At 43.0% G+C, this 23,277-nt stretch overlaps 1 protein-coding gene across 4 annotated transcripts in view; it reads left to right on the top strand.

Moving 5' to 3' along the window:
- caska (calcium/calmodulin-dependent serine protein kinase a) overlaps positions 1-23,277 on the top strand; it is a 405,920-nt gene that overhangs the window by 335,240 nt on the left and 47,403 nt on the right. For all 4 annotated transcript variants that reach the window (XM_078232613.1, XM_078232612.1, XM_078232611.1 and 1 more), the window contains exons 15-17: positions 3,811-3,889; positions 4,276-4,361; positions 17,422-17,490. In XM_078232613.1, the coding sequence (XP_078088739.1) occupies positions 3,811-3,889; positions 4,276-4,361; positions 17,422-17,490 (234 nt within the window). The remainder of the gene's footprint in view (positions 1-3,810; positions 3,890-4,275; positions 4,362-17,421; positions 17,491-23,277) is intronic.

The following is a 23,277-nucleotide window of genomic DNA, read 5'->3' as shown; positions in this document are numbered from 1 at the left end:
ACCTTGTCTGTATTACTTTGTAGCCACTTTAAATCCTGTTTGTGGCTTGCATTCCCACCTAGTTTTGTATCATCAGCAAACTTAGATATGTTGCTCTCTATTTCTTCATTTAAGTTATTAATATAGATTGTAAATAGCTGAGATCTCAGCACTGATATTTGCGGCACTCCTCTAGTCACAGCCTGCCAACTTGAAATGCTCCATTTATCCGTACTTTGTACTTCCTGTCCGTTAACCAATGCTCTATCCATGCTAGTATCTCCCCAAACTTAACCTGTTGTGTGGCATCTTATTAAACGCTTTTTTGAAATCAATGTATACTACATTTATTGTTCCCTTCTATATACCCTACTAGTTACATAGTCAAAAAAACTAATAAGTTTGTTAAAAAGCATGTCCCTTTCATAAAACCATGTTAACTTGTTTGATTCACGCTATGCTTTTCTATGTGCATTGTTAATACTTCCTCAGTAATAGATTCCATTATGTAGCCTTGTGCAAATATTCGTAAAAGTATTTATGCTTTTACCTTTTTATGGTTTAAAAAGGTAGCGAATATAACAATTTCAACAAAATATCGGTCTTCCACTGCATAATTATTTAGTCCCATAATATAAATTCAGTTCTGAATATTGGTTTAATCTCTGCTTTCCTCCAAATTATTTTTATGGGATCTTGTATGGTGTAACACAGATATGTTTGCTATTGTAATTGTAAAGGACACCATGAAGTGGTTTTCTATCTTATGAAAAACAGGCACTGATTTAGGGATACTGATCACTGAAGGATGCAAAATATATATACATATATTGTTACACCTAAACTACAAGGGGACCAATATACTTGCAGGGAGGTTTGCTAGTGTTATTGGGGAGCGTTTAAACTAGATTTGCAGGGGGATGGGAACCAGAGTGCCAGAGCAGATAGTGGAGCAGGGGTAAAAAGACAGGTTAGTTCAAGCAAAGTCACAAATGGAAGGGTTGAGTGTGGTGGAAATAACCTTTTGAGGTGTGTCTATTTCAATGCCAGGAGTATTGTGGGGAAGGCAGATGAGCTGAAGGTGTGGATAGGCACATGGAAATATGACATTATAGCCATTAGTGAAACTTGGCTACAGGAGGGGCAGGACTGGCAACTCAATGTTCCAGGGTTCCAATGTTTCAGGCGGGATAGAGGCAGAGGGATAAAAGGTGGGGGGGTGGCATTGTTGGTCAGGGAAAATGTTACAGCGGTACTCGGGCAGGATAGATTAGGGAGCTTGTCTACAGAGGCCCTATGGGTTGAGCTGAGAAACAGGAAAGGTATGACCACATTAATGGGGTTGTATTATAGACCACCCAATAGTCAGCGAGAATTGGAGGAGCAAATCAGCAGAGAGATAGCTGACAACTGCAAGAAACACAAAGTTGTGATAGTAGGGGATTTTAATTTTCCACGTATAGATTGGGACTCGCATACTGTTAAAGGTTTAGAAGGGGTAGAGTTTGTAAAATGTGTTCAGGAAAATTTTCTACATCAGTATATAGAGGTGCCAACTAGAGAGGATGCGATATTGGATCTCCTATTGGGAAATGAGTTAGGGCAGGTGATGGATGTGAGTGTGAGGGAACACGTTGGATCCAGTGATCATAATGCCATTAGTTTCAACCTGATCATGGATAAGGATAGATCTGGTCCTCGGGTTGAAGTTCTGAACTGGAAAAAGGCCAAATTTGATGAAATGAGAAGGGATTTGATGAAATGAGAAGGGATTTGATAAAATGAGAAGGCAAATCAGAGTGGATAAATCCCCAGGACCGGACAGGGTATTCCCACGGACCTTGAGGGAAGCTAGTGTTGAGCTTGCAGGGGCCCTGGCAGACATATTTAAAATGTCAGTATTCACGGGGGAGGTGCCGGATGATTGGAGGGTGGCTCATGTTGTTCCGTCGTTTAAAAAAGGTTCAAAAGAAATCCGGGAAATTATAGGCCAGTAAGTTTGATGTCGGTGGTGGGCAAGTTATTGGAAGGTGTGATAAGGAATAGGATCTACAAATATTTGGATAGACAGGGACTTATTAGGGAGAGTCAACATGGCTTTGTGCGTGGTAGGTCATGTTTGACCAATCTATTAGAGTTTTTCGAGGAGGTTACCAGGAAAGTGGATGAAGGGAAGGCGGTGGATGTTGTCTACCTGGATTTCAGCAAGGCCTTTGACAAGGTCCCTCATGGGAGGTTAGTTAGGAAGGTTCAGTCGCTGGGTATACATGGGGAGGTAGTAAACTGGATTAGACACTGGCTCAATGGAAGAAGCCAGAGAGTGGTTGTGGAGGATTGCTTCTCTGAGTGTAGGCCTGTGACTTAGTGGTGTGTCGCAGGGATCGGTGTTGCGTCCATTGTTGTTTGTCATCTATATCAATGATCTGGATGATAATGTGGTAAATTGGATCAGCAAATTTGCTGATGATACAAAGATTGGAGGTGTAGTGGACAGTGAGGAAGGTTTTCAAAGCTTGCAGAGGGATTTGGACCAACTAGAAAAATGGGCTGAAAAATGGCAAATGGAATTTAACGCAGACAAGTGTGAGATATTGCACTTTGGAAGGACAAACCAAAGTAGAACGTACAGGGTAAATGGTAGGACTCTGAAGAGTGCAGTTGAACAGAGGGATCTGGGAATACAGGTACAGAATTCCCTAAAAGTGACGTCACAGGTGGATAGGGTCGTAAAGAGTGCCTTTGGTACATTGGCCTTTATAAATCGGAGTATCGAGTATAAAAGTTGGAGTGTTATGGTAAGGTTATATAGGGCATTGGTGAGGCCGAATTTAGAGTATCGTGTACAGTTTTGGTCACCTAGTTACAGGAAGGATGTAAATAAGGTTGAAAGAGTGCAGAGAAGGTTCACAAGGATGTTGCCGGGACTTGAGAAGCTGAGTGACAGAGATTGAATAGGTTGGGACTTTATTCCCTGGAGCATAGAAGAATGAGGGGAGATTTGATAGAGGTGTAGAAGATTTTGATGGGTATAGATAGTGAATGCAAGCAGGCTTTTTCCAAAAAAACCAGAGGGCATGGGTTAAGGGTGAAAGGAGAAAAGTTTAAAGGGAATATTACGGGGAGCTTCTTCACGCAGAGAGTGGTGGGAGTGTGGAATGAGCTTCCGGATAAAGTGGTAAATGCTTTTAACATTTAAGAAAAACTTGGATGGGTTCATGGATGAGAGGGGTGTGGAGGGATATGGTCCAAGTGCAGGCCAGTGGGACTAGGCAAAAAATGGTTCGGCACACACGAGAATGGCCAAAAGGCCTGTTTCTGTGCTGTAATTTTCTATGGTTCTATATCTTGTGTCTGACCACAGTGATAGAATGAGAGTTTCCAGCATGGACAGCAAGCTCCCAATCTTCCCTTATGCCATTTTGGGGAATCCCTAAGCAGGAAATATGTACTTCCCACAAAGAGGGAGGAAGCAAAGTCACATGGCTCCTCAACCCAGACAACTCAGTGTAGCTGATCACTGAAGCCCGCTGCTCTTGACGAAGCATGTCATCCCTTACTCTTTCTTTGTTCTATCACTTTTCATTATCATCAGCTATCTTTTTCTTTCACTATCATCATCTATCTCCATTTCTATCTTGAGATGTATCTCTATATATAGAATGCAGGTACTGTTTTTGCCAACTAGAAAATTCATTTGAATACATCACGGATTTAATGTTTGTATAAGACAAAACATTTAACTTTGATAAAGGTTTGTATATGACTGTTATATTTCTAATTAATTAAATCTAGTATGTGTCATGTTAATTTTCAATATGTTCCTTCACCTAGGGGATCACTTTAAAAATGAATGAGTTGAACCATTGTATCGTTGCAAGGATAATGCATGGAGGAATGATCCATCGACAAGGTAAGAATTAAGAAATCTATATGCGTCCACAAATTTATCTATCACCACTCCATGGAATTAAAGTTGTATTTATATTTCTGGAGGCAACATTTGGTCCATAATTTTTCCATCAGTGTTTTGCCCTATGCCACCAAGGGACAGAGTTATAAAGAGCAAAGAAGTATAAGGCAAAACGAGTCAGGGAAAACCTCCTCACACATGGGACAATAGAGTTATGGAATAAGTTGCTAAAGAAAACCATTAAACCAGACGCTATATATAGGTTCATGAGACTATTGGATGCATTTCTAGAAAGGGAAGGGGTTGATTTATGCAAATGGAAATTAAATTTTCCTATGCCTAAATGAGAAACTTGAATTCTTATCTGACTCTTTTTAAACTTGTAGGAACACTCCATGTTGGTGATGAAATCCGAGAAATAAATGGCATCAGCGTAGCTAACCAGACAGTGGAGCAGCTCCAAAAGATGCTTGTGAGTATATAGGAGGCCAATATTAAGTTTGATTTTTTTAATGCTCTGGACTTGTATCCTGTCTGAATATTAGGGATGTGAGGACTTTCAGCTCAGGTCAACATGTAAATCACGTCAGATTGACTGGTTGAGTTTACTTTTTCTGCTTTTTATCCAAATTATCCATTGATACAAGTTTGATATTTGACACCTTACAGAGCACAAGTATTATTGATGTATATTTAACAAGTTATTAGGGGAAATGTAAGCAAGTTTTACTCGCAATTGTCACTTTGGCTTAGTGTCACCAATTTTGCCCTCCCCACTCTAAGAAGACCCCATATCTATTCCACATAGGAGCATATGTTTACTGTCAAGCAAGTGAATCAATAGTGCAATCCAGAGGACACAACATTGGGCAACATGGTGGTTCAGTGGTTAGCACTGCTACCTCACAGCGCTAGGGACCCAGGTTTAATTCTGGTCTTGGGTGACCGCGTGGAGTTTGCACGTTCTTCCGTGTCTGCGTGGGTTTCCTCCAGATGTTCCAGTTTCCTCCCACTGTCCAAAGGTGTGCAGGTTAGGTGGATTGGCCACGTTAAATTGTTCCTTGGTGTCCAAAGATGTGTAGGTTAGGTGGATAAAACATGGTACATGTGTGGGGTTACGGGGATAGAGCTGTGGGGGCGGGGAGGCTGGGTAAGATGCTCTTTTGGAGTGTCGGTGCAGACTTGATAGGTCGAATGGCCTCCTCCTGCACTGCAGGGATTCAATGGACTCTATAACCCATCATGTGTACTGGCTACTACAATACCACATATATTTCTCCAATCTTTCCAGTGGTAGGCTGATCCAACATCATACTAAGTGAAAGGTGCATTATGAACCAACCAATTATATTATTTAACATCTCGTATTTTATTGGATAAAAGATCATTTTCTGCGAAATTCAATCTATTTCCCATTGCACTTAATAACCTGGAAGATATCAAACTGCGTCACTCTAACTCTTGAGGGCGGAATTTTCCACTCCCGCATGCAGCAGGTGCTGTGGCAGATTGGAGTGGAGAATCTAGCAGCAAGCAAAAAGTTGGAAACCACCAGTTTAAAAGCAGTTTGCTATTCTCCCAGTAGTGGGTTAATGGCAGGCTAGTTATCCTGCTGCCTGGTGGTGTGAATCCTTTTTGCATCTCATGAATGCTCATTAAAACAGCTGCTCGCCGGAATCTGAGCATGCCTTCAAATTCTACATCACCCAGCATGAAATTACGTCAGCCTCAAACCTGTTTGAAAATGTGTAGCATGTACAAGTCGGACCATAGTTAGTTCATGACTCCAAGGTGAGTGCATACATAGCCTACCTGCCATAGTGCTGTACCACTCTTGTTACATTCAATGCCACACTGCTGGGGCTGAAGCATTGGTGCCCTCCTGCTTTTGGCCAAAGTTGTCAGCAAGGACATCACTTTAATGAGAGACTCTGCATCCTTCACTGACCAGTACTGCGCAGGGGTCACCAGTACTGCACAGGGGTCTAGGGAGTGCAGAGGTCTTCTGCTCCAGGTGCCTGACACTATTGTCTACAAGGATGACACCGTGCTGTGGGACTTGTGCAACCTCCACTTTGACCGACTCAAAGTTCATCCGGGGCTGGGTATGAAGTGAGGGTGGGGCTGACGAAGACCAGGGGGCAATGGCAAAGGAAAGCTGTGCAAGGGCAGTTGGTAGGAGAAGGGCAAGGGGGCATGATGGAAGGCAGGGGCAAAGAGGTGGAGGAGGACAATGAACAATGGAAGGCAGAGGAAACCCTATATCCCTCCCTGATGATATCAATGCATTCTATGCCTCTTGTGAGCAAGAGGTCAGCGAGAGCCCTCCATCTCAGAAGCCTCGGACGAACCTGTACCCGAGGTCACTATTGCCGACGTCAGAGAAACATTCTCAAAAGTCAACCCACAGAAAGCAACTGACCCAGATGGGTATCTGGATGATCCTGCACAGACCAGCTGGCGGGGATATTCGCAGACATCTTCAACCTCTCTTTACACCAATCTGAGGTCCCTACCTGCTTCAAGAAGATGACCATCATTCCGGGAACCAAAGAAAGCCAGGCAACGTGCATTAATGACTATTGTCTGGTGGCTCTGACATCCACCACTATCAAGTGCTTCGAAAGGTTAGTCATGGCACCAATCCGTTCCTGCCTCTCAGACTGCCTGGATTTACTACAGTTCGCCTATCACCGCAACAGCAGGTAGGGTCCTGCTACCAGCAGGTCCACAGCAGACACCATCTTGCTGGCCCTACACTCAACCCTGGAACACCTAGATAACAAAGGCACCTATGTCAGACTCTTATTCATAGACTACAGCTCAGCCTTTAACATCATTATTCCTATGAGACGCATCTCCAAACTCTGTGGCCTGGGGCTCAGCTCCTCCCTGCACAACTGGATCCTAGACTTCCTAATGCACAGACCACAGTCAGTAAGGATAGGCAACAACACCTCCTCCATGATCATCTTCAACACTGGTGCTCCGCAAGGCTGTGCTCTCAGCCCTTACTGTACTCCATATACACCTCTGACTGTATGGCCAAATTCCCCTCCAACTTGATTTTCAAGTTTGCTGATGACACCATCATTATGGGTCTTAAACAATGACAAGACACAGTACAGGAAAGAGATAGAGAATCTGATGAACTGGTGCGATGACAATAATCTCTCCCTCAATGTCAACAAAATGAAGGCGATAGTCATCGACTTCAGGAAGCGTAGTGGAGAACATGCCCCTGTCTACATCAGTGGGGCTGAAGTAGAAATGGTCGACAGCTTCAAGTTTTTAGGTGTCCAGATCACCAACAGCCTGTTCTGGTCCCTCCATGTGGACTCTATTGTTAAGAAAGCCCACCAATGCCTCTACTTTCTCAGGAGACTAAGGAAATTTGGCATGTCTGCTACAACTCTCACCAACTTTTACAGATGCATCATAGACAGCATTCTTTCTGGTTGTATCACAGCTTGGTACGGCCCCTGCTCTGCCCAAGACCACAATAAACTACAAAGGGTCATGAATGAAGCCCAGTCCATCACTCAAACCAGCCTCCCATCCATTGACACTGTTTACACTTGTCACATGTATTAGTACACAGTGAAAAGTATTGTTTCTTGCGCACTATACAGATAAAGCATATCGTACATAGGGAAGGAGAGAGTGCAGAATATAGTGTTACAGTCATAGTTAGAGAAAGATCAACTTAATGCGAGATAGATCCATTCAAAATTCTGATGGCAGCAGGGAAGAAGCTGTTTTTGAGTCGGTTGGTACGTGATCTCAGACTTTTGTGTCTTTTTCCCGACAGAAGGTGAAAGAGAGAATGTCTGGGGCGCCTACCTCGCATTAAGTTGATCTTTCTCTACACCCTAAACTATCACTGTAACACTTAATTCTGCACTCTCCTTTCCTTCCCTATGTACAGTATGCTTTGTCTGTAGAGTACGCAAGAAACAATACTTTTCACTGTATAATACATGTGACAAGTGTAAACAGTGTCACCGTATACTAATACAGCATACACTAATACATGTGTCAATAATAAATCAAATCGAAGACTAAGGGGTGGAAAACTGGACCCCAACAATGGTGCATTAAACACAAACAAACAAAAGGGTGAAAGGGTTATTGCATCTTTCACTGGAAGAGGATGCAGTCAGACTCTGGAATAGAAATATCTATACTGGAAGCAGGAGTATTCCATTCAGCCCTTTGAGCCTGCTCTGGCATTCATTATGATCATGGCTGATCATCAAATTCAATGTCCTGATTTCATGGAATTGTTAATGTGGCACGTTAGGAATGATTTGCACAAAGACAGAAGTTACAGATGTTGAGGAGAGTGTGATTTGAGAAGGACACTATCATCCTTAGCCATCTGTGAAGGTTAAAGTCTTTGGTCAGGGGCTTTCAGTCAAAGAATGCAGACAATCCTGTTGTGAAACAGAGAGGAGTCTCAGATTACGGGCAGTCCAGGGACTAGGTGGAACTCATAATCAAAAGTTAAAGATAGGAGACAATGCAGAAATGCAGCGGACATGCATCAGCAGCAATTATTAGGAGCACAGTATACCCAAGTTTCAGGGACGGGCTAGGATTGTGTGTTCCAACAGGGGAAAAAAAGCACAGCTTGGTGTGTAGGACTGTCGCTGTCCCTAGAATAATCGGACTCTATACTGGGCTGTAGAGGGAAGAGTGACGGTCACTGGAGGCATCTACAGCCTCTAGAAAGGGAAGATATAATAAAGGGATGGGTATGTGAAGCTCTCATGGGGTGGGCACCTCAGGAGGTGACCGTGCTCTCAGATGGAGTGGGTAGAGCGTGAGCACTTTGCAGGTAATGGGCTCAGTGGGGAAGATGTGACTATCTACCACAACAGCAATGGGATCCAGTATTATTGAGGGTGGATGCAGAATAACAGGAGTTAACTTTACCTTCACATTGTGAGGCTCGAGATAAATCTGAAGCACATGGACAGTGAGGGAGGGAACATTGAGCTAAATTGAATTAAACTAGAAAGAGTGCAGAAAAGATTTACTAGGATGCTACCAGGACTTGATGGATTGAGTTATAAGGAGAGGCTGGATAGACTGGCACTTTTTTCTCTAGAGCGTAGGAGGCTGAGGGGTGTTCTTATAGAGGTCTATAAAATAATGAGGGGCACAGATCAGCAAGATAGTCAATATCTTTTCCCAAAGGTAGGGGAGTCTAAAACTAGAGGGCATAGGTTTAAGGTGAGAGGGGAGAGATACAAAAGTGTCCAGAGGGACAATTTTTTCTCACACAGGGTAGTGAGTGTCTGGAACAAGCTGCCAGAGGTAGTAGTAGAAGCGGGTACAATTTTGTCTTTTAAAAAGCATTTAGATAGTTACATGGGTGCAATGAGTATAGAGAGATATGGGCCAAATGCGGGCAATTGGGAGTAGCTTACGGGTTTTTTTTTTTTAAAAGGGCAGCATGGACAAGTTGGGCCGAAGGGCCTGTTTCCATGCTGTAACTCTATGATTCTATGGCCCTGAAGTACAGGTATAGCAGCACCATTTTGCAGACTCAGAGTAATGGTGTTCAGTGAAAACAGAAGTAACAGCAATTCTGTCCGGGAAGGTTAAGGCAGTATAAGGGGACTGCTATGCTGATCTATAGGGCACCTTCTAATCTTATGGTGCAGCAAGAGCAGACAGGAATCCGGTCTGTTATGATGAGGAAGACACCTTTGCCCAGGAAATAACTGAAAGCCAATCCTCTCATTAGCACTGTTAAAGGGAGACGCATAATTCACTGGTTTCATCCCAAAGTGCATGTCTTTTGTTTGGACTGAGGAGACCCAAATGCCGCTATTGTATTGTTGATAAGCTGCCCTCACTCAATGGTGTTCCTTGAGGAAGAAGGGTAAGAAATGGTTCCAACCATGCTTTTAATAAAGATTTAAACACATCACCTGACAACACACCAAGGATACGGAGACCATTCCAACTGAGGTTGGCATCACATGAATGTTCATCTCAGAGTGGGACGCTATCACTGAGTGGGAGGCTAAATCTCACAAGAGGATTCCAGTGTACCTTCAGTTACACCTTCAGTTGACCAGAACATTCACACACCCATCAAATGATTTCACAAAAGCGCAATTTATTTACAATGATTGCACACCCGTGAACCAGAGTTGACATCAAAATTTTACCTTCCTAAGCAGTACTGCTCTGCCTAGATGCAGCCCTGACATCCACAGCAGAAGTGGAGGCAGCCTTCTCACTGCTACATCCTGTTGCTGTGATGACCTTGGTGATGTCCTCTGGTGGCCCAAAGTCCAGAGAGCCCCAATCTGATAAGGGTCTCCTGCTCAGTGACAGAAGCGTGCCTACTGATGGGTGTGGGCACAGAATTATAAGCAGCTGCATACCCTTAGGGTGTCTTCAGAATAAGTCCCAGGAAGTCCGGCTGACACTCAGCCTCACTGTGGGTGCTCAAGGGCCTGACTCCTGCAGGAGCTGTTGTGCTTGGTGGGAGATCAAGGTGCCTCATCCTCATGTCACCTACATCCTGATGGTGCCCACCAGAGTGTGAGACCATGGAGTGCAGGGCTGAGCACAAACTGGGCAAGACCTACTAGACCAAAGTCTCCATGGTGCTCACCAACATTCCCGTGATCACCTCGTGGCATTTGCATTTTGGAACCATGACATCAGACAGAATGAGGACAAATTTCTCCATCGTACATTCTAATCTGCTGTGTTATTGCCGAATCACTGCCAGATGTTCCACTGCCTGTCGTTGCATCTCCAGCATTGAGTTGGCAGCTGCTTCATCATGAGTTCATCATCTGCTGGGACTAAGCAGGTGGCTGGTCTCCAACAGCCCTATGAGTGGCAGAGGAGACCTGGGCTGTCCTTGCCTCTGACTGTTGCCGGGACGTGCCAGTGAAGTGTTCTTCAGAAAGTGACCCTGAGTCTAATCTAGAGCTTCATCCCACCCAAGATGAGTGTTTCTGTGACAGTTCTTTGTGGGCCTCTTCATCCTCAAACATGCTCTGGGACAGAGTGCTGCTCAGCTGCGTGGAAGGTCTGGATCTACTGGTGCCTATAAATGAAGAATAGAGTTTTAGTTGATAACCATAAGCGGTAAAAAAAAACTACATGTGACTCAATGTGGTTGTCGGGATTTGATGAATTGGTGGAGCTGTGATCTGTACCAGGTTGTTGGGAGAGGCCAATCTCCCCTTCCCCACAGGAGTGTTCCCTGTCCTCCCTAGCAAGTTCAGCTGCAGCCTCCTCAGATTTGATCAGGGCAGTGGTCTCGGCCTCCCCTGTAAAAAAAAAACATGCATTTACCTCTTGGGCAACAACTTCCAGGGCCAGAGATGTGAGGTTTTTATGCTTCCTCGAACCATCCCTGGGCCTTTGTGCTCGGACTCATCTGATCAAGACCTCAGAGGCCAGGTGGCTGTATTGGGGTGCATCCTTCTTCTAGAGGCTTCTAGCCTTTTACTTCAGGCTTGAGGACATATTTGACTTTCTGTGAAGATGTGGGCTGGAGAGAGTGGGATGTGTGTGTTGAACTGGCATTTAAATATGACACCAGGACCTTTCAACCCGCCAGCTGATGGCAGGCAGACATATCAGCTCCCAGCCCTCCAAGTGATTCAACCCAATACTTGCCTGTGCATAATTAATTAGCTTCCAAGCTTGGAATCGGGCGCAAGTTTCCCCATTCTGGCCAGCAGGAAGGTCGCTGCCGGAACAACCGCAATTGGTCACAAAACTGGAAAATTCTGCCTCGAGACTAAGAGAAACGTAACTTACAAAAACTAATAATCTCTGAAATTAGCTGCCAGTAACCTTGAACACTTCAAACTACATCCATTCATTCTTCTGCTTTGAGTCTTTTGTAGCTTTCCACTGACTGTAGAGAAAACTAAACTCTTATTAATGTTACACTGCTCCGGCCTCTCAAATCTGTGTACTGCATTTATTCCATCACAGGGTAAGTTTAAAACCTGCCTCTCCTAGCTCCCTGTTGAGCGTTGTCTCACTGCACTTCCAATCAAATCTTGAGTAAGGAGTTTCCCTTCCTCGTGTGTCTTGTGTATGTGTTAATTTTAATATTACTAATGCAAATATAAGAAGTGTAGTGATGATTCCCATACCTCAAACTAATCCATTATCCAAGATTCTGAGGGTGCTGTTATGCCAACCAGTTTGACCTGAACAATATCACAGATAGTTCATACATTTTGGGGAGTTAACAATTTGTGATCCAAAGGCCAGTACAGCCTTAATAGCACAGTGGAATTTAATATGTCAGCTCTCATGTCAGTGTATCCACCATCAGCACATTTCCCATCAGAAAGTCGAGCTTCTGGACACAAAGGATCATTGTGCTCAAGGATCAATTGGCCATACTCCACAGCCATAAGAGAGGATGAAGACTGTATTCTGGATTGTATTTTGTAAATGTGGTCACTGAAGAAGCAATGCTCCATAATTCCGAGCCAGTGGTTACTGTGCAAGGAGATATGTGGATCATACCTAGTGACGAAAGCTAGACTATGCTCACAGTAACCAGAAACCCTGAGTTAATGGATAGATGCAAAGGGCTGGATTCTCCTCTTTCTAGTTAATATCAAAGTGGGACAGGGTCTCCCTGATACTGCCTTGAATCTGACCCATTCCCTTCAGTGGGGCCTGTTTGGTTATGCAAGGCATGCCTGCAAGAGCATCCTTAACAACAGAAGGGAACATGTCAGCGTCCAGTGGATCTGCAGCATATACCTTTCATTTGTGCAGTTTAACTAATCTTGATCTCCCTCTTTTACACTCAAACCTACACTTTCCCTGGCCTCCTACATTGTTTCAATCCCAAATATTCTGCTCATATTCTATTAGGAAGTAGACCTGTTTAGAATCAGGCAAAAGTAACTCTGTCTCTTTCTTATTGCCTTCCTTTCTTCACTACCCCAACTTTGTGAATTTTGTGTACACTCTGTATTTTAAATAGTATATCGGATTGGCCAAATCACTTTTACTGGTGCTAAACAGCAATGGCTTAATAGTTTCATTAACCTCTAATCCTCTGTTCTACAAGATAGGCTTTTAGAAATCATCAAAAATTTCTCCTTCAGGGAACTTTGCCAGTTATCCAGTTAATAAGATTACAGGGAGGCGGTGGAGTAGTGGTATTGCTACTGGACTAGTAATCCAGAGACCCCGGCTAATGCTCTGGGGACCTTTGAATCAATAAAAAGCTGGTTAAGTCTAATTGTCAATTGTTGTAAAAAACCATTTAGTCAATTAATGCCCTTTGCAGAAGGAAATCTACTGGCCTGCATGTGACTTCAAAATATGACTCTTAAGTGCCCTCTGGAATGGCCTAGTAAGCTACTCAATTTAAGGGCAATTAGCGATGGCAATAAATGCTGGTCCAGCCATCGATGTCCACATCCCATGAATGAATTTTTAAAATGGTGTCTCTAATATTGGGAAATGTGCTGTCTTATGGTGCACATAATGTTCGTTAACCTCTATGACAGGCATTGGAATCACATTTAGACCATTTTGCCATATGTTAAATTTTGAAAATATGCCCTGGACGCCCAAGTTTAGATCATTAATGTCGATTTAGAAAAGCAGTAATCTGAGGACTGATCCCTGAGGAACACCATTTTACCTACCTCCAGTACAAGAAACAGCTGCTTACCTCTATTGCTCCTTTGTATCCATGCTGCCTCTGTATCTTTTATTCCATGGGCCTCCAAATTGCTGACAAACCTGTTATGAAGCACTTTATCAAATGTCTTTTGAAAGTCCAAATACACCACATCAACCACATTACCCTCATCAACCCTCATTGTTACCTCATCAAAAATTCAATTGAGTTAGTTAAACACAATTTACCTTTAACAAATCCGTAATTTAACCTCCTTTGTTCAGATGACTGTTAATTTTGTTCCCGATTATCATTTTTAGAAGCTTACCAACTACCAAGGTTGAACTGACTGACCTATAATAGCTGGGTATTTCCTTGCACCATTTTTTGAATAAGGATGTAACATTTGAAATTCTCCAGTCTTCTGGCACTACCCCCATATCTAAGGAGGCTTCGAGGTTTATGGCCAGCTCCTTCACAATTTCTGCTTATCCTTCCCTTGACATCCAAGGATGCATGTCATCGGGTCCTGTTAACTTATCAATTTTAAGTACAGTCAACTTTTCTAAAAGCTCTTTATCCATTTTTAGCAATCCAATCGCTCAATTACCACCTCCTCTTTGGTAAAAGCAAGCGCAAAGTACTTATTTAGCACCTCATCCATACCCTCTGCCTCCATACAATCCACTTTTTGGTCCATAATTGGTCACAGTCCTCTAACCACCCTTTTACTATTTATATCCCTATAGAAAACTTTTGGATTCCTCTTTGTCTCCTGTCTCCTCTTCATTCTCTTTGTTCTGTCCTTCTACATTGCCCCTTTTCCCTGCAATTAATCTTTCTGTAGTCAGCCTGATTCTCATTTGAATCATCATCCTGACATTTGTCAATATGCACCCTTTTTTGATCAAAGTACTTAGTATTTCTTTCAAAAATCCAGGAAGCTCTGGTTTTGGTTGCCCTACCTATTCCTCAAATGTACATCGAATATACCAAAACCGGCTCCTCTTTAAATCAGCTCATTGATCTGCCAATCTTTCATTCCAATTTACAACAACTAAAACAGAAAATGGTGGAAAATCTCAGCAGGTCTGCCAACATCTGTGGAGAATCGAGCTAACGTTTCGAGTCTGGATGACTTTTCGTCAGTGCCTGCCAATCTTTCATTCCAATTTACCAGAGACAGCTCTGTTCTCAACCCATTGAAATTGACCGTCATCCAATTTTTACTCTGGATTTCTTTTTGGCTTTTTCCATGACCCTATGAGTAACTTTACTCTGGATTGCCCACTGTCCTTTTGATACTATGATCACCGTTCCCTAAATATTCCCTAACTGACATTTGATCTGCTTTGCACACTTCATTCTCCAGAAACATATTCTCGCTGGATCCGGAATGTACTGATCAAGAAAATTCTCCTCGCCTCCTCCTCTGTTCTTTACATAATAGCTATCCCAGTTTATGTTAGTGTAATTAAATTTGTTAATGGGATATGGGCATCACTGCCAAGACTGACATTTAATCCCCATCCCTAATTGCCCTTGAACTGAATGACTTTTTAGGTTATTTCAGAGGACAGTTAAGAGTCAACCATATTGCTGTGAATCTGGAGTCTCATGTAGGCCAGACCAGGTAAGAACAGTAGATTTCTTCCCTAAAGGATATTAGTGAACCAGGTTGGTTTTTATGACAATTGACAATGGTTTAATGGTTAACATGAGACTTTTAATTCCAGATTTTTATTGAATTCAAATCTCAACATTTGCCATGGTGGGATTCGAACCTGGGTCCTCAAAGCATTACCATGGGTTTCTGGATTATGAGTCCAGTAACAATACCACTAAGCCATTACCACCCCTTACTACAGTCTTGTACCTCTCTGTAATTTGCCTGCAGATTTGCTCCTCTAAATCTTTCTCACCAGTTGTTGACCTATAGAATACACCCAGTAGAGTACTAGCACCTCTATTGTTTCTTAACTCCAACCAAATAGATTATGTCATTGATTGCTCCAGGAAATCCCCTCTCTCGAATACTGTGATATTCTCCACAATACTGTCACACCTCCTGCCTTTTCTTTCCTATCTTTCCTGATTATTTTTAACCAGGAATCTTTAGTGCCCAATTCTGCCCGTTAGAGCCAGGTCTTCATCACAACATCATATTCCTGTGTGGCTTGTTGCACCTGCAGCTGACTAACCTCCTTTCCCACACTCGATGCATTTAAATGCATATCTGAATTACATCTTGCTCTATTTCCTCTGACTGCACTTAATATCCTACTATTTCTTACTCCAGTTCTATCTATCTCTCCCAATCTTTTGTGTACCTTTTTATTGCTTCTGATATTATGGTTTCTGGTTCCCATTCTTCAACCCCCACCAAGTGAATTTAAACCTTTCCTATGGCACTAGCAATTCATCCCATGCAGACATTGGTCCTGGCCCTGATGAGGTAAAACCTGCGTGTTCCCATCGCCCCCAGAACCTGTCCCGGTATCCCAGGAATCTAAAGCCTTTCAGACACCCATTTATCTGTTCTATCTTCCTATTTCTATATTATGGCACCAGGAATAATCTGGAGGCAACTACCTTCTTACAAGTCTCTTTCCTATCTCCTAAAATCTACATGCAGTATCCCATCCCGGATGATACTGATATGGGCTATGTTCTCTGGTTGTTCACCTTGACAGTACGAAAGGTGGACAGTTATGACAAAACTTTTATAAAACACTGGTTTGACCTCAGCAGGAGTATTGGGAGGCAGGGAGGGAGTCTCTCTGCTGGTTGCAGTCAGACCTAGCACAAGGGAAGATGCCTGAGGTTGTCGGAGGTCAACCATCTCAGCTCCAGAATTCCACTGCAAGGAGTTCCTCAGTGTAGTGTCCTTGGCCTAACCATCTTCAGCTGCTTCATCAATTACATTCCTTCCATCATAAGATCAGAAATGGAGACGTTCGCTGATGATTGAAGAATGTTCAACACCATTTGCAACTCCTCGGATACTCAGATTGTCCAAATGCAGCAAGACCTGGACAATATCAAGGCTTGGGCTGAGAAGTGGAAGTAACATTTGTGCAAGACAATGACCATCTCCAACAAGAGAGAATCTAACCATCTCCCCTTGACATTCAATGACACTGTTGAATCCCCCAATATCAACATCTTAGGGGTTACCATTGACCAGAAACTGAACTGGACTAGCCATATAAATACTGTGACTACAAGAACGGATCAGAGGCTAGGAATCCGACAGCGAGTAACTCAGCTCCTGACCTGCCAAAGCCTATCCACAATCTTCAAGGCACAAGGCAGAAATGTGATGGAATACTCTCCTTTTACCTGGGTGAGTGCAGCTCCAACAACATTGAAGAAGCTCAACATCATCCAGGACACAGCAGCCCATTTAATTGACATCCCTTCCACAAACATTCACTCCCTCCATCACCAACACACATTGGCAGCAGTCTGTACCATCTACAAGATGTACTGCCGGAACTCACCAAGACTCCTTCTACAGTACCTTCCAAATCCACAACCACTACCATCTAGAAGGACGGGGGCAGCAGATCTATGGGAACGCCAACGCCGTTCCTTAACTGTTGCTGGGTCAAAATCCTGGAATTCCCTCCCTAATTGCACTGTGGGTATACTTGCACCACATAGACTGCAGCAGTTCAAGAAGGCAGTTCACCACCACGTTCTCAAGGGCAGTTACAGGTGGCCAATGAAGCCCACGTCCCATGAATGAATTAAAAAAACATAAAACTTTGTTGTGGAACTGTACAGCACAACCTAGGTTGCTAAAACGTAGTCGTTTCAACTTGCAGGTAATGTTTAAATGCCAGACTAGGGTTTTAATAGATATTCATTTTTTCTTTTCCAGAGAGAAATGCGAGGAAGTATCACCTTCAAGATTGTGCCAAGTTATCGCACTCAATCTGCTTCCTGTGAGGTAACAAATTTTTTAAAAATATATTTTTTGTATACTTCCCCCATTTTGATGACTAACTGCGTGCTGACTGGTGATTGTTCAAGCTTTCTGTTGGTTTTGCCTGTATGGTTCACTATGCACACCAATTTTATAACAAAGATAACGGAATAGATGAGTGGACTTCACGATTCAATTCCTTCTTCACTAATATACCAGAGGTAAAAAAGTTTTGATTTTTTGCTAATTGAAAATACAGGTGAATTTGGATTGTGTCAGTGGTTAGGTGTTTACTTGAATGGAACTCCATAAATTCCTTTGATCCAAATTAATTTATTTTCTATTTTATATTGGCTATACCTGTAATTACTAACTAGTAAATCTCCTGTGGCTTTGCTCACAGTTAAACAAAATATGTCTTTTAGCTTTGTTTGTTGTGACAGGCTGCAGAAGGTTACACTGCCTCCTCTGGAACAAGCATTATCTGTAGATTTCAATATATGCCTCAGAGACGAGGGGGGCATGACTGCGCTACCAACTCGAGGATTTTAATACATAGATACAATTCCGACATGGACAGGGTAAACTTTGCCAATTATCCAGTGACTAAGGTTACATGAACTATATTATTTTATATGTGTCTCTAGACTATATGCACCATGAAACAACACCTCAATGACCTGCATTTGAGTATGCTTTGTATCAGCCTGCTATATTTCAACATCCTGTATGAAATGAATTTGGTTTGACTCCAGCCATTTCTTCATGGGTACAGGTCAATGATGCAAGTTTTTTTTTAAATTCATTTGTGAGACATGGGTGTCACTGGCTGGCCAGTTGCTCTGGAACTGAGTGGCTTGCTAGGCCATTTCAGAGAGTCCACTGTGGCTCTGGGAGTCACATGTAGGCCAGACCAGGTAAGAACAGCAGATTTCCTTCCCTAAAGGACATTAGTGAACCAGATGGGTTTTTCCAACAATCGACAATGGTTTCATGATCATCAGTAGATTCTTAATTAGTTTTGATGAATTCAAATTCCATCATCTGCGGGATTCGAACCCAGGTCCCCAGAGCATTACATGAGTTTCTGGATTAATAGTCTAGCGATAATATCACCCAGCCATCACCTAGCAAACAGGTCCTCAAATCAGCAATGAGAAATCTTCAAATATGCAATGAATGGAATGTAAAATATAACCTCTCTGATGACCTCAACCACACTCTCACCTCAAAAACAAAAGCAAAATACAGTGAATTTTGGAAATCAGAAACACTGCATTTGTGGCGAGAGAACACTATGACCATCCATTAGAACAGAGGGACCTGAAATATTAATTCTCTTTCTCTCATCATCTATGCTGCCTAACTTCTGAGTGTTTCCAACCTTTTCCATTTTCATCCCTTTTACTTCTGCCTCTCTCCACCCTCTCTAACGTCTTCAGTTTGGCTCCTCCGGTCTTCTACTTACCTGCAACACTATCACTCTCAATCACTATGGGTAACATCAAAAGAATTGCATCGAGTGATTTTCAAGAAAATAAAGCATTACATTTATATAGCACCTTTAGTGACTTCAGGACATACCAAATTGTTTTCCAGCTATTTAAGTACTTTTGTGCACAAGCTCTCTCAAACAGCATAAGAGTCATGATCAGAGTATTGATTGAGGGATAAATACTGACTCTCCTACTCTTCAAAATATTGTCATAGAATCTTTCATGTCTACTTGAGTGGGCTGACAAGCCCTTAATTTAACATCTTACCTATAAGACGGCACCTCTGACAGTACTCCACTAGAGCGTGTGTCTACATTTTTGTCCTCAAGTCCTGGAATGAGACTTCAACCCACTTTGAACCTTCTGACACACAGGCTAGATGGACTGTTGCCAACTGAACAGAGCTAGTGCTTTTATGATTGGGGAAACTTCATTTTTACTTTACTTTAGTTTCAAAATCCTAGAATTTCTGGGCTCTGAATCCTATTAAAATAGCCAACAGGATTGATTGCAAACTCTAGCTGGAGTTTCCTGAAATGTTTGCTTAGTTCACTAGCTACCTCTGGTGGTAGAAAATGAGTGCTACATCAGTACTGCATCAGAACATGAATGTTTTGGCTCTGTTTCAAGACTAGAATAATTAAAAGAACAAAAATGTTTAAACCCATCAAGTTCCTGCAGTTTCATCTGCCTTCCCATTTGATAATCACATCACTGTTCAGTCCTGATGTTCCAGACTACCTTGATCTTTTCAGATTTTAGAATTTACCCAGATTCCCAGAAATTGTACCAGGATTGTGTCACTGTACTTCAGTTAGTACAGCAACTACAATGGTTGTATTGATATTTTAAAAGCAAAATTGAAATAACAAAAGAGAAAGTGTAATGCAAACAGATGCAACCTTTTATTGGATGGGGAGATAGGTGAAGATGGAAAGGACCACATGAGATTAAACATTATTGCTCTTCTAGTTTTTCTGGTGCAGATATTTTTAGAGGCACCTGTATGTTTATCACTTTTGTTCAAAGCCTAAATCACCACATTTTTTTGTGGGTCTATTTATTCTCCCAACAGTCAAGGAAACCAGTCTTAATAATGTAAACACAGGGAGCCAGCACACAGACATCTCTTTCCCCACACCCAAATTGCAGAAACCCCAAATATAAAAGTGTATTTTTTATTTATTCATGCATTCACGAAACATGGGGCATCTCTGTCCAGGCCAACATTTACTGCCCATCCCTCTTTGCCCTCAAGTTGATGATGGTGAACTGCAGTCTTAAACCACTGCAGTCCATGTGGTTTAGATACACCCATAATGCTATTAGGAAGAGAATTCCACAGTTTAGATCCAATGACACTGAAGGGATGGCAATATAGTTCCAGGTGAGTGGCTTCAGGCGGAACTTGCAAATGGTGGTATTCCGATGCATCTGCTGCTCTTGTCATTCCTGGTGGCAGAGGTCACGGGTTTGAAAGATGCTGTTGAAGGAGCCTTGCGGAGTTGTTGCAATACATCTTGTAGATTGTTTTTGTCCTGGATGGTATCAAGCCTCTTAAGTGTTGTTGAAGCTGCTCCATCCAGGCAAGTGGAAAGTATCCCATTACATTCTTTCCTTGTGCTTTGTAGATGATGGACAGGGTTTGGGGAATTGGGAGCGAGTTACTCACCACAGAACTTCCAACTTCTGACCTGTTTTTGAAGCCACAGTATATGGCTAGCACAGTTCACTTCGTCGTCAGTGGTAACTTCCAGAATGTTGATAGTGAGGCTTTCAATAATGGCACTGCCATTGAATGTCATGGCACGATGGTTAGATTCTATCTTATTGGAAAAACTCATTGCCTGACACTTGTGTGACACAAATTAGTGTCCCCCTGACACTAAGGGGAAATTTAGCATGGCCAATCCACCTAACCTGCACATCTTTGCCACTTATCAGTCCAAGCCAGAATATTGTCCAAGTCTTGGACACAGACTGCTTCAGTATCTGAGGAGTCGTAAATAATACTGAACATTGTGCAATTATCAGTGAATGTCCCTTTTTCTGACCTTATGTTGGTGGGAAGATTATTGATGCAGCAGCTGAAGATGGCTGGGCCTAGGACACTGCCCTGAGGAACTCCGGCAGCTATGTCCTGGGACTGAAATTATTGACCTCCAACAACCATAACCACCTTCCTTTGTGTTAGGCATGACTCCAACCAGCGGAGTTTTCTCCTCCTGATTCCCATTGAATTCAGTTTTACCAGGGTTCCTTGTTGCCACACTTGGTCAAATGCTGCCTTGATGTCAAGGGCAGTTAATCTCACCTTATCTCTTGAGTTCAGCATTTTCGTCCATGTTTGGACCAAGCCTGTAATGAGGTCAGGACCTGAGTTGACCTGGTGGAACCCAAACTGAGCATCAGTGAGCAGGTTATTAATATGTAATAATTGATAACACAAGCAATTGTTGTGACCTCTCAATCACTTCGCTGCTGATTGATAGAAGAGTGATGGGGCAGCAATTGCCTGAGCTGGATATGTCCTACTTTTTGTGTACAGGCATACCTAGGCAATCTTCCGCATTGCCAGATAGAGGCCAGTGTTGTAGCTGAACTGGAACAGCTTGGCTCGGAGTGCGGCATGGTTTGGAAAATGTTCAGTACTATTGCTGGAACGTTGTCGAGGTCCATAGTTTTTGCTCCATTCATTGCCTTCAGTCATTTCTTAATATCAGATGGAGTGAATCGAATTGGCTGAAGACTGGCATCTGAGATTCTGAGAACCTTGGAGGAGGCCAAGATGGATCATCCACTCGGCACTTCTGGCTAAATGTTTCATCCTTCTCTTTTACACTGATGTTCTGGGCTCTCCATCAATGAATCGTAGAATCCTACAGTGCAGAAGGAGGCCATTCAGCCCATTGAGTCTGCACTGACCACAATCCCACCTAGGCCCTATCCCCGTAACCCCATGCATTTACCCTATCTAGTCCCCCTGACACTAAAGAGCAATTTAGCATGGCCAATCCACCTAACCCGCACATCTTTGGACTGTGGGAGGAAATCCATGCAGACACAGGGAGAATGTGCAAGCTCCACACAGACAGTGACTCAAACCGGGAATCGAACCTGGGTCCCCAGCACTGAGAGGCAGCAGTGCTAATCACTGTGCCACCGTACCACCCCCCAGATGGGATATTTGTGGAGCCTCCTCCTCCTTTTAGTTTAATTGCCCACTACCATTCATAACTGCATGTGGCAGAAGTACAAAGCTTGGATCTGATCTGTTGATTGTGGGATCACTTAGCACTGTCTGTCACATGCAGCTCTGCTACTTTGCACACAAGTAATCCTGTGTTGTAGCAGCTTTATCTGGTCAATGCCTCATTTTTAAGTATGCTAGATGCTGCTCCTAGCATGCCCTCCTGCACTCTTTGAACCAGGTTTGATCCCCCAGCTTAATGGTAATAGTGTAGTGGGGGGGACATGGCAGGTCATGAGGTTACCGATTGATTGAATACAATTCTGCTGTTGCTGATGGCATACAGTGCCTCATGGATATCCAGTTTTGATTTGCCGGATCTGTTCAAAATCTATCCCATTTAGTATGATGGCAATGCCACTCAACATGATCCTCAATGTGAAGAGGGAACTTTGTCTCCACCTGGACTGTTTGGTGGTCACTCTTGACAAAGCTGTCGTAGACAGGTAGATTAGTGAGGACAAGATCTTGTTCGTTCCCTCATCACCATTAACAGACACAGTCTAGCAGCTATTTCCTTTAGGACCTGGCAACTCGGTCAGTAGTTCTGCTGCCAAACCACTCTTGGTGATAGTCCCCAACCCAGAGGTCATAATGTGCACCTGCCACCCTCGATGCTTCTTCCAATTGCTATTCAACATGGAGGAGTATTGATTCATCAGCTGAAGGGGCATGGTAGGTGGTAATCAGCAGGAGGTTTTCTTGCCCATGTTTGACAATGCCATGAGACCTCATGGGACCGGGGTTAATGCTGAAGACTCCAGGGCAAGTCTCTCCCATCTGTATACCCCCTGCCACCACTCTACTGGATCTGTCCTGACAGTGGGAAATTATATATCCAAAGATAGTGGTGAGTGGGACATTGTAAGGCATGATTTGGTGGTATAACTATGTCAGGCTTTTGATCACTAGTCTGTGGGACAGCTCTCCCAATTTTGGTACAAGGCCCCACATGTTAATAAGGAAAACTTTGTAGGGTCAATAGGGCTGGATTTACTGTTGTTCTTTTTGGTGCCTAGGTTGATGCCAGGTGGTCCATCCGGTTTCATTCATTTTGGAGTTTGT

The sequence above is a fragment of the Mustelus asterias genome, chromosome 17 (assembly GCF_964213995.1).
Source record: "Mustelus asterias chromosome 17, sMusAst1.hap1.1, whole genome shotgun sequence".
In the NCBI taxonomy this organism is placed as follows: Eukaryota; Metazoa; Chordata; class Chondrichthyes; order Carcharhiniformes; family Triakidae; genus Mustelus; species Mustelus asterias.
This window is presented reverse-complemented; position numbering and strand designations above follow the sequence as displayed.